Source organism: Protopterus annectens, chromosome 3.part1 (assembly GCF_019279795.1).
Source record: "Protopterus annectens isolate FY-2018-M chromosome 3.part1, PAN1.0, whole genome shotgun sequence".
Classification (NCBI taxonomy): domain Eukaryota; kingdom Metazoa; phylum Chordata; order Ceratodontiformes; family Protopteridae; genus Protopterus; species Protopterus annectens.
The window spans coordinates 1,634,842,928-1,634,855,371 of record NC_056732.1 but is presented as its reverse complement, the minus strand read 5'-3'; the positions used below and the strand labels follow the sequence as shown (position 1 = coordinate 1,634,855,371).

At 36.6% G+C, this 12,444-nt stretch overlaps 1 protein-coding gene across 5 annotated transcripts in view; it reads right to left on the bottom strand.

The window, feature by feature from the left end:
• Positions 1 to 12,444, bottom strand: part of CDK14 (cyclin dependent kinase 14) — a 3,129,234-nt gene that overhangs the window by 1,725,247 nt on the left and 1,391,543 nt on the right. For all 5 annotated transcript variants that reach the window (XM_044067657.1, XM_044067661.1, XM_044067659.1 and 2 more), the window contains one exon: positions 1,892 to 1,954. In XM_044067657.1, coding sequence (XP_043923592.1) covers positions 1,892 to 1,954 — 63 coding nt within the window. The remainder of the gene's footprint in view (positions 1 to 1,891; positions 1,955 to 12,444) is intronic.

The window sequence follows — 12,444 nt, the reverse complement described above, 5'->3', positions numbered from 1 at the left end:
ACTTTTGTTAAAACATATGGAGGATAAATACAGCACAAAAATGCAACAAAGATGATATCAATTCTTCATCAGAAGCAATATAAAGAAAGAATGTTAAGAGATTAATATGTATAACCTTTAAGAAAGGAGATAGAAGGGAGATACAAAAGAAATATATAAGTACATCTGTATCAAAAAAGAGACATGTGAAAATAGAAGTTGAAAGGTTCCTGGAAAATCTGAAGATTATTTTTTTTATTTGAAAGGGTAGTGGATAATCATAACATCAGTATTAAACTCGGTGAGTGAATTAAAAAAGTGCATGGGAAAGATGTAATAGACATTGTTAAACTTCAGGAAACATAAAACAAATGAACTGTTTACTATGCAAGATTCATCACTTATCCAAGTAAGAAGTGAAACTGTGAAACAGTCTTTATCTGCTGTTAAAAAAAAACTGGATGTGTTTTTACACAATCCATATACTTCTTCATCCAATATTTGACTGTACAGGACTGACCTCTTATGATCATGTCTGGAACAGAAAAATGACGTCCCCTTTTAACAAACAGTATCTGCACTATAAGTTTTATTTTTCCATGTGCCTATCAATCATTTCATAATGCAGCAAATATGCTGGTGTGAATATCACCTCAATCATTCTCCTAAGCCACAATACGTCATTGTTCAGTATTGTTACAAGGACTCATTTTGTGATTTTTTACAACACAAGCTGTACTTTAAAAATGCAGTACCCCTACTTTTTCACTATTCATGTTACTTATCAAATATATTAGATCCTTCTACAAGCCAGAAACAAATCAAATTATCAATTCCCTTTCTTTATTAAAACTTGAAGATTCTCTGTTAAGAAAAACATAGACATAACGCTAAGATATTTCTTGAATAGTTTTCCAAACTTTTGGATTTAAAATTTTTAGCTGGAACCTTGGCCTTCGTGAAAATCTACTGCCAATCATTAGCGGACTGGAGTTCCGCTGTGGTGACCCCTAACCGGGAAAAGCCGAAAGACAACAACAATCTGGGTCTCTTAGTTCTTTAAATGAACCAGTCAGTCTTTTTCCTTGGTAGCCACCATGTCCAAATGTCTTTATTTTTCATTCATTCCTTCTCGACCCAGCATCTTCCAAGTTTTTCGTTACCACATTCTCAGTCTGCCCCCAGTCTCCTGAGTCCCACCAGTTTATTCTGTACTCTACAAGCTGCAACTCTCAACAACACATGCAGGTTGACTCATATGCATTCATTTTATTTGGCCCCAATTCAATTTCTTTCAAGAACTCTGTAACCTGCCTTCTCTGCCACTGGTTATGCACAATCTTTCACTTCTGAGGACATGACTGTTGACCTGTACAGGTCTTTAGTATAACACACCAATCTCACAACTTAAAGCTTTGCATTTATTTGATCGGTGTGCCATTACTTCCAACAGCTGAATACATCATCTCTAAAGCTGCAAACGTACAAGTTACAGTTTAGCTGTTCACCTTGTGTGAGCATTTTCCTTATGGCAAACAAAGGTTACATTTCTTGCTTTATAGTTAACTTACTAAAGGGGAGGCAGGCTGCTTCTGTTCACTCAAGTATAAAGGCTGGCAGATTATTCACTATGTTCATGACGGATTTGCCATAAGTCAAAGTAAATGTTTTTCGCTGTACTCTCATGAAAAATATTTGCAGGTTCATCTGAAACGGACTATAGAACTGAATGGAACAATGCAAGTGCATATGATTCAGGAAAAATCTGTAAAGACGGTAATATAAACTGGTGTAAACAGAATTCATAAAAGCATACACTGCAGAATTAGCTTGAAATCAGAAAACAAATCACAAAATCAAGTAAAGTGACAACTATAAGTTCTGTTATATTCAGGAGCTGTTCGATACTTACCTTTACATTTTCAGGACGAAGTCCTCCCGGGTGTTTATCCATATACTGGCATAAATCAGTGTGCTAGGAAAAAGTGAAAAAAAAAAGATGAAAAGATGACAGCACAGCATATAGTAAAACAATCTGCAGTTATCATTTTGAATATGCTAGCACACATAACTTAAACACAGAGATGTGACATGAAAAAGGAATGTGGGCAGATCTTCAGTACACCAAGTCTTCACTTTTGCCTTGGCAAAAAACACAATCTACATATTAAATGTGGAGGTGAGCAATATTCTTGTTTTCTTTTCATATCCAAAACTAGATTTTTGCATTTGTGGTAAGAAAGTGTTTTATAAATAAAATATGATTATCTTTTTTTTCCCGTAAAGCACAGTCATATGAATAGTATGGTGAAACTCCTCGAGAAAACTAAAACAAAATCAGTAGTTATGAACTTTCTTTTAATGCAATACATTTCTCCATTGTATCACATGACTCATATTTACCAGCCCACCCTTAACAGAACAGCTTAGCTGATGGCAGTGGGGCAAGAACTGATGTCATTTGCAACCAGTAATTCCACCACTCCTGGAAGACACTGGGTTTTTCTTATTTACGCCAACATGTTTTATAAATTATACACAGCTTATAAAGGGGCTCCACTTATAATACCATCACCCTCCATTTTTGCATGTAGCATATCATCTTTCCTTGGTAACTTCCATACCAAGTCACAGTCCCATTGGTGTTATTCTATGGGACTTGAGGAATAAAACTAGCCTGGAATTCTGAGGGGCACTACTTTTTAACCTTCATCTCAGGTTCAGTTACTGCATGCAATGTGCTTGGTTGGATTGATGTTCACACAGGTGCCCACACATGCAGGTCTACGGTGCTCCTAGAATGCACAAATACAGCAGTTTAGGAGCGTGGCAACACTGCTCCCTGGTCTCTACCAGGGCACACTGCTGCTGTGACTGAACTTTCCACCTCTCCCAGGATGTGAAGGAAGACCTCTGGATGCTACAATTTTACCCTGTCATCTCTGACACCAGTTACTTAACTGGAATCTTAGCATCTGGTGACATAGGTTGGAGCAGAATCCCTGCAGCAGTGAATCAGGGAGGACTGAGGATTTGTAATATGTCTCTGTTATCCTTGAGACCACACATATGCAGTGCTGTTAACAGGCTTAGAATTCATTCTCTACTGAATGATCACAGGTGTATCTGCTTGTAGCCTCTGACCTGTTTTTCATTTCCCCAGAAGACAGTGCTACATTCTACCAAGTGGTCACTACTGCGGTATATCACAAGCATATCCTTCCATAGGCAGTAAAATCCTGGATAGTTAACATGACCCTGGTATATCATGCTGACCAGCTTGTGTTTGGGCTAGCAATAAAACTGTGACTGCCACCTATTTAACAACATCTTTCCTTACATCAATGGACTTGGCATCATGATCCCACCCGGCAAGTTTGTACCTATCTTTTCCAACATTAGTCGCCTTTGGCTGATGACATCCCTCACCAATATAATTATATCTTCCCTTATATCAGTAGACTTACAACCTTGGCACCACCCATCAGTAGAACTACATATTCCCCTTCATCAGTGACCTTAGAATAATGAGACCACTTGTACAGCAAAGACAAACGTGTTCTGAATTTAAAAGCTATAATCAATATTATCAAATTTTCTATGCTGCAGGGATAGAAAGCTTATTTTAAAAGAAATTCATCAAGATTAGTTAGGCTGCAAAAACAAAGAGATGATTTTAAAAAGAAATGTATCATGATTGGGAAGCAAAAAAGTGTGTAAGACATTTCTGATTACAATACTGAAGGCCAACAGTTAAAAAAAAAAAAACTTTTTTTGCAGGAGTACCTGCCCCCATCCCTCAAACACATCCCCTCTAATTATGAGGCTGCCCATGTGTGTAATGCCTTGTAAAAAGGTGAAATCTGTCAAAAACAGCTGTGAGTTCTAGCTGTATGTATATCAGGCACTTCCGCCTTGGCCATTCAAATATGACAGTTTAGAAAGTATGAACTACAACTAATAGATTGGGTAAAATCAAAGACAGACTGTTAATTTGAGACACTTAAACAAATGCAATTGAGAAAGATATACCTCTATGACAAACTGGTATTAGCATTAAACATGTGACAGTTTAGTATAGAACACAAAGGCTATGAGGTTTTTAATGACCTTCAATCATCTAGGTGACTGATTCCATCAGTCTCCACTTCCCTACTGTGTGAGAAAAAGGACCAAACAACACTTCAAGGACACCCCCAAAAAGATGTTTGTGCCTAGAGACTTTACCTACTTACCAAATGAATAAAATAATACCAATAAAAAAATACTTCTGCTGACTCATAAGCATCTCAGAATAGAGCCCTGAAGTGTAGAAAGACATAAAACTGGTAGCTTGCTGCTTTTTAATTAAGCCAGTCAGCATTAATCCACAACATCTATTTGAATGAAGACATATCTGTAGACTTAGAAAATTAACATCACCTTTACATAAATGTGGTTTGATTATGCTATAAGTAGGCCTTTTCTACATGGATTGTTAGACATGCAGTACAATTATGTACAACATTGGAATATCTGCTTAAGAGGTAAGATGTCATTTTAGTCATTTAAAGAAAATGTGTGACTTAATTTAATTCCTTGTGTGGTAGGATAGTATCCCATATCTTAGCCACATGAACACTCTAAAGAGTCACCAAGCTGACTGTTACCTTTAGTTACCTGTAGGAGGTTCTGACCTTAGGATCTCAGGCCTCTAGGTAGAGAACATTTTTCAAACATTGTGGATATTGGAGGGCATATCCTTGCTTTGTGTAGTATTTTGTATACAATTTGTATTGTCGTACAGTTTAATAATTTGAAGCACTTACTTTTCTGAAGGGGTTTGCAGTAGTGGGTACTGTTTAGGACTTCTTCTTTCGGCTTTTCCCAGTTAGAGGTCACCACAGTGGATCACTTGTCTCCTCATAATTGGCAGTAGAGTTTTACGGTGTCTAGTTGCCAGCCCGGCGCCCAACCTTCCACAGAAGGCACACACACACGCACTCATGCCTAGGGGCAATTTAGAGGGTCCAATCCACCTGCAGCATGTCTTTGGGATGTGGGAGGAAATCCACGCAACCACAGGGAGGATATGCAGACTCTGCACAGAAGGCACCCCAGCCGAGGTTCGAACCAAAGAACCTCTTGCTGTGAGGCAGCAACTCTAACCGCTGCACTACCACGGCCACCCTAGTAGTGGGTACTGTTTGGGACATTAGCTATGAATTTTGCAGTTTAGTTGTATATTGATTCAGGTTTGTTTAGACAGTTTTTTATGAACATTAGTAAGAAAGTAGGTGGAATATAGAAGGCTTAGCAGAGGGAGTTGTATTTATCCATGCTGTATCTGCTATGTATTGCTTTGGTTACTAGAGTATGCTGTGCTTTCTATGGGTTTTATGGGATTTTATGGGTGTCAGGTAGTAATTCTGAGATGTTCTAAGAGTTCAATTAGTACTCGTGGTGTGGCTTTAAAACAGAAGATTACAACAGGAAATTCCATTAATTTCATACCATAGCAATGTAAACATGTGTTTTCTGATTTCTTTTTTCAAAAAAAACCCATTCTTTTTTAATCAGATTTATATTTATTATTTTTTTCAGTTTATATCAACACATAAAATAAAACAACAGAGCAAACAATGGCCCAAATGGTCATAAACAACGAACATTATTAGATCAAAAACACTTTTATCTGAAATAAAATCAGAGAGGTAAGCATGGTTTTATTACATAGTAAAGTGTTTTTTTTTTTCAGTTTGTAACAAAACTGGACTTTATTCAGAAGACAGACATGTTAGATGTACATTTCAACCACCTTAAAATTATTGTTCTATATAAACCAAACATGGTTTCCGCAGACCCAAATAATTACCGCCACATGAAAAGCATTCTTACACTTTAGATATGCAATAACCATGCTACAAGGGAATTATACTATATGGGCAGCACCATAGATAAAATAATTTATTAACTATAATTCATCTTTTTTACAATATAAAAATGTTCCATCAAAAGCAAAGGCAAAACTTTGCATGTATTCAGTGCAACCTTGGAGTGATTTTGAATAAAACTGATGGAAATATCATCTTAGTCTTTATGTCATTTTTGTCAGAAAACATTCTAAAATGAAGAAGAGGGAATTCACAGCATATTTCTAATCAGAGATATTGTTTTAGTTTTGTTTACATCATCCATCTATAATATTTAACAAGAACAAGGTCATTTGTACTTCAGATTATACAGAATACATTAACCTCAGATTTCAAAGGGTCAAAGGTCAGTGCCACACTCATTCATCATTCTGTAGAACGAGACTATAATTTCACAATTATTTGCCTTGTGAAAGGGCAAAACAACACCTAATAATAAGGTCCTGTACAGATGCATGTAACAAAATCATCTTTTATTCAGAGTAATGGGAGGTGCATTTCCTCAGGCACTGAATAAAATGAAATACAGCAGTACATGGAGAGGGAGAACGATGTAATTTTATACAGTTCAGTAAAGAGGATATCATATTAGCTCTTCAGTTTTAGATAAACACATAATTATTACACTGTATGCAAAGAGCTCCACTGCAGTACAAAAACGGGGACACAGTTTTAATTATTTATCTAATAATCAGCACAAATATAGATTTGTTTTCATTAGTATATCATTATTACCACATACTAGTAGTAATTAAACCATTTTATAGTAGTTTGCAAGTATAAACAGGACATTTTTATGTCTATTTGAAAGGAAGGAAATACCAGTTATTCTGTTTAAAACAAGACATGAACTTATATTGCAAAAACTCAATGACTACGAAGGCAGCACACATTTTATTACGTATAATAATGAGGGATACATCTGGTTCAAATAGTAGATCACTTCTACACCCCCAAGAGCTAATCAGAAATGGGCAGACCAGGAAACTTTCAAATAACTTATCTGCTGAAGCACTGCATTTTAATAAAGTATGGTTTTAGCAACTGTCAGTGATCTTTATTAATACCACAAAAACAGTCTGCATGACTATCATCACCAGGCAGAGACCTGAAAAACAATTACCCCCACTAAATCCTCCCATACCTATCTCAGTGCTGCAGTAAGAATCTTAATACTGTGAATTCCTTATGCTTTCACTATGAACAGTGTTAAACTACAGAAATTATAATCATCCTGTTAATTAATTTCCTTATATATATATATATATAATACACATTTCTTGCCAAACTTGTTTGGATTACGGCTGCAACGGCTCTTAGGACCAGTTCATTTATGTGGTTATCAAATGAATACACAAGTACGTACTTTCCTATTTAGTTATGCCCGACTGTCTGATTGTGGTCTATTGTTACCTGACAGCTGTCAAGAAACATTTCTGAAAAAGTTCCTACTTCATAACAAAAAGACTTCTAAACACTTTTGCTTATTTTTTGTTATGAAGATTTAACAGTTCTGAGTCTAAATCCATTTAAGTTAGATCATCACTTCCATTATATTATCACACATTTTGTAAACCACTAAATACCCAGTAATTTATATACAACTTTTGTCAATTATCCTAACATCTTATGCCTGTCTGTTCACTGCTCTTTCTGTTTCATCAGTTGCCTGTACTCTTCTCGTAAATGTGGCACTTATTCTGCCACTAGGGTGGCTTAGACAGTTAAATTCCAGACTATGACCCAGGTGACCCAAGTTTGATTACTGGCTAGGATGACTGATGGAGTGGGAGGGGAGGATGGGAGCATCTATCCTGGGTGGAAGGCAGCAACATGGGCATCTTCTGTGATGATCCCTGGTGGAAATTGAGGATATTGTTCAGAGAAAGCATGATCCAAAGAGCAGGCAGTGCAAACTTTTTGTAAGCACATCTGCTTTGCACACCCATCTCCCTAGAGTTTACCATGTCACTGGGGGGCTGGGTAAATCATACAAAAAAAAAAAAAATCAGACAGACGTGGAGATAGCCAATCACCCGGGACAGCCTCAGGATCTACGACTGGCCCTAGCATACATTTATTCGTTTGCTCTACTTTTCATTATGATTATCTTTGACTAAACCACCTTCTTTTTTATTCCCTAAAAATATGAGGTGATTCCACATTTCCCTATCATGTCTTTTTAATAATAATAGACATTCCATAGTTTCATAGGTACTTACTACGCTATTGATACTTGTGCATCTTTAGAAGCCCAGCCATACACGCCATACACTCCCATAAAGTTTTTATCCCTTACATTTTAAGTACAAATAACTCAGAGATGAATATAATGTTTACATGTTGCCCCTATCCATGAGGGACAAGCGTACTAAATCACGTGTGAATCTGTGTCTACCCATCCATTTATCCAGATTATGTCTGAATAGCACAAGGGAAGTACTTTGCTATATGTGGAGAGGAAGATGATTACAAAGAATAGGTATTCTCTGTGATATGAATCTAGCCCTTCAAGATGTTCAGTTTATGTTGCAAAGAGATTTAAATCTCTTGAGTGGGTATTTATACCCCCAATGGACTTGTGAATATGAAGTAGGTCTGACAGCACAGGTTGTGTTAAGGATCTGTACAAGAGTCAAACATCACCCCTCTGAGAACAAGGACAAAGCCTTAAGTCAGTCTGCATAGTATTTTATGATTTACACTCTTGATTTTCTTAGTATGAAAGCATTGCGAGCATTTGAGTTGTGAAAAATGTTTGGACAGGTACATATCAAAGGGGGCATTATATTCAATAACAGGGGTGATTAATGCAGATGAGCACATCTCTGAACCTGGGTGCCAAACCCTTAGTCATAAGAATTGCAGGGAAAAAAGCATTTCTTACAATAGTGAATATGTAGTAACTGAAAAGCAGTTTAGTGTCTACAAAGGTTCCGAGGTCCCTAATTATTGGATCACATCTCAAGAGATGTGTTTTCATTATGACAGTTATAAGGAACCTTTTGCTTGTAAAAGGATACTGTTATACATTGCTTGGTATTTAGTTTTAGTCCATGGTTTTGACATCAGCTATTGCTTTAGGAAACACCCTCTTGAATGATCTTGGTGACCTCTGCGTTGTTTATGATGGCAACAAGTTCATAGTCATCTGCAAACACATTCAGTCACAAACCCTTAACAGTAGCTTTGGCCTTCAAGAAGAAAATGCAAAAGAGAAGAGGCTCAAGAACGGAACCCTGGAGTGCGTCACTACTGACATGTCTTTTGGAGGAAGTAGAGCTGTCCATCCAAACCTTCTGGGTTCTATTTGTGAGTTATTTATTATCCAATACATGTTCTTGGCCTTGGATGGTGCCTTGAAGACTTGCTCATGGGAGATTTGAGGGAGGGTGTAGATGGAGGTATTAGATCTGGGATTGTAGAAGTAGAGAGGGGGTGAAGGCAGAGCTACACTTTCCTGCTATTAGGTTAGGTGTCCACTGGCTCTGAGTATCTGACATCATTTACTATTATCTATGCATAGTGCTGGACTTTGTGTCTAAGGTTTCTAAGATAATTAAATAAGGCTTTGTGGTTGTCCTTTGTCTGGATGGCAGTTTTACCTCACATCTGGCTTTGTCTGATTTGCTCAGGCACCGGAGTACCCTGTTAAGTTTAGCACAAACTTTTTTTTGCATCTTGGCAGTTACATTTAGTTTAAATATATGTGGGTATTATATAACAAATTCAGTCACTATCATTTTCTGTACATGTCATACTATTTGAAATGTTCTCGATAAGTTTTATAAGCAATAGTTCTGAACCTAGTTCCTGATAGTACCAGCTTCAGGAAATGTCAGAGGATGGAGACAGAAGTCTGATAAGGCATTTGGAAGATGGAGGGTAACTGAAGTATAAGATATCTTTGGTACTTGAATTATTGGGGGTTGGGGAAGACTGACTACAGAGGAGAGAAAAGTATTAATTAGGGAATATAAGGATTTGGATGTACTTGTCACACCACAGATGACAAGAAGGATCAAAGACTATCAAAAAAGGCCTGATATGTTTCTACTGTAAGAAATGCCATTCGGCAGAAACTGTACTATAATCCTGAAGATGTTTGTAGAGTAGACAGTCGGTTATCTGAACTAAATGGAACCCAGGGTAGTTTAGACAAGCAAACATATAATTGAACTGGATAAAAAACTTCTAAAAATGTTTTTGCTGAACATTAAACAAGAAAAATTAAACAAATTTACTATAGGTAAAAAACAGTACAGTATATTATTGTAGTACAAGCTCAAAAAACATGCACAAGAGAATACATATAATGTTTACATATTCAGATTTTATGATTTTTCCAACCTGAAAACTTTGGAAGGCTGTGTTTGGATAATTGACATTTCGGATAATTGACATTCCGATAATCGATGGTCTACTGTAAATTCTGAAAGAGGCAAGCATGAAAGATAATACATTTGAAATTCTGTGAAAGCTGATAGTGTTAAAGCTCTGCTTGACCTATTTATTTATTTATTTAGATTTGGTAACTGGGTTAGCTGTCATCCAAGCATATTGTTTTCAGTCTTTCCGAGAGTTTAGATGCAAGCTCTAGTATGGAAAATAGCCAATACACAGAAGTATTATAAAGGGCATAGTTAAGCGACTGCATTAATACTTTCCCTGCGTGACTTTAGCATAGGAATTTAATGTTGAGGTAAGTTTCACCACAGTGTATTGTATTGTGTGTGCTGGTGGTGCACTTTCCAGGGTTTGTTCCTCTTTTCTGTACTGTGGTGCAATCTTGGAGTTGGTATACATAATTCTGGGGGATGTGCGGGCCCCCCCCCCCACAGCAGGGGGTGAAGGGGGCTGGCCCCCTACAAAATTTTGTGCTTTTTATGATTTTTCAGCTCACTGTTTTTGACACGTAATTTATGATGAATGTTCATCCAAAGAAACAAGGTTCAAATTTGCAAAGAGAAATATTACAAAGATGCACTAATAAGGAAAAACAAAGACTAGATCTGATATTACAACTATACCATACAAACGTTATCATACTTACACTAAAAAGACAAGTGCAGGCAGGTCAAAACATAAGCCTGAAACTGTTTTTATTGAGAACTAATTCACATTGGACTAGATTTTTATGCAGGACTTACCCTTGGCTATAACAATTTAAGCTGAAGGACAAAATACGAGAGATTAAACTTTAATTTTCACTGAGGTTACATTTTATAATTTTGACAGACATTACAAGCAAAATGGGATACTGACTTTTACTGCCTTTTATGCTTTTATCATTTTAGTTTTGTTGGTTTCTTTTTAGATCTTACTGCATTGCAAATAATGACCACAGGTTTGCTCATATTATAAGTGAAGCGCTGTTTTTTTTTCAAAAAAGTATGATTCCTGTCACATTGTGATTGCTGAGCTACTCAAAATTGATTCCAGTTCCTAATGTAGTAGTTTCCCAAGAGGAGAAGAAATGGCCTACAGCAGACCAAGTATCAGGATTTATACTGAATTATATATCTGTATGTTGACCACTGCTGCCCTTCAAGGAAGAAGTCTGAGGAAAGCGTGCCTGGATGTGTACGCTGTGTCTGCAAGCAAGCTCTTTATCATCACACTGCAGTTAGTTTCACAGTAGAAGGACTGCAAACAACCCAATTAAAGCATGAAGCCTTCATTTAACAACAGCTGTCAATGAAAGATGTAGGTTGTGTCAAACTAGGCACTTGGCTTCATTGTAAGCATCACTCTGACATTGTGTTCCATATTGCTAACTGTATTTCCTGTTGGAATAAATGAAAAATTATAAGTGCTTGTAAAAAAAAAGGTAGTAACCAGGTATTTACTTCTTGCTCCAAATTGCCTCCCCTAGTGTAATGATATCATTAACTCCACATTGACAGTAAGGACATTGAGGGCAATGCTGAGTTACAGATGCAAATGTAATCTGTGATCATGACTACAAACGAATAATGGCTTATCCTTATTAACCCACTAATTCTACCACTCTCTCATATTCAGAAACGCAGGCAGCACTAATTCCTTCAGCACTGAGTGTTTTCAGAATGAATACTCATTTCCTTTGCCTACATTTGCTTCCTTGCTTCCAGAATATAAACATATTTTATCTTCAAAAAGGTTTGGCATACTCGCATATAAATTTCCAGACTGGCATGATCATTGATGAAATGACATTTGAATGTGTCCCTTTCCTATAGATTGTATTTTACTGAAAAACAAATGCTGTCATCTTTGTGACATATGAAACTAAAGAATCACTGTTAAGTAAAAATATCGATTCCTTATTTTGCTTAAAGTCAATGAAATGTCGTACATTTATGTTTTCTTAGTGTTTACATTCATTAGTATGAAAATAATGGACAGCTACATTCTTACTGCAAACTGACTGTTTTGCTAATGTAATAAGTTTGTCAGTTTGTGACAGCCGTTCAGACCTGAATTTGATTCTGCCCATGAATGTCAACATGGCTCTGTTGCTTCAATAAAAGATAAAAATTTTAGGACAAGATACTTGGATACTCAGCTTTTT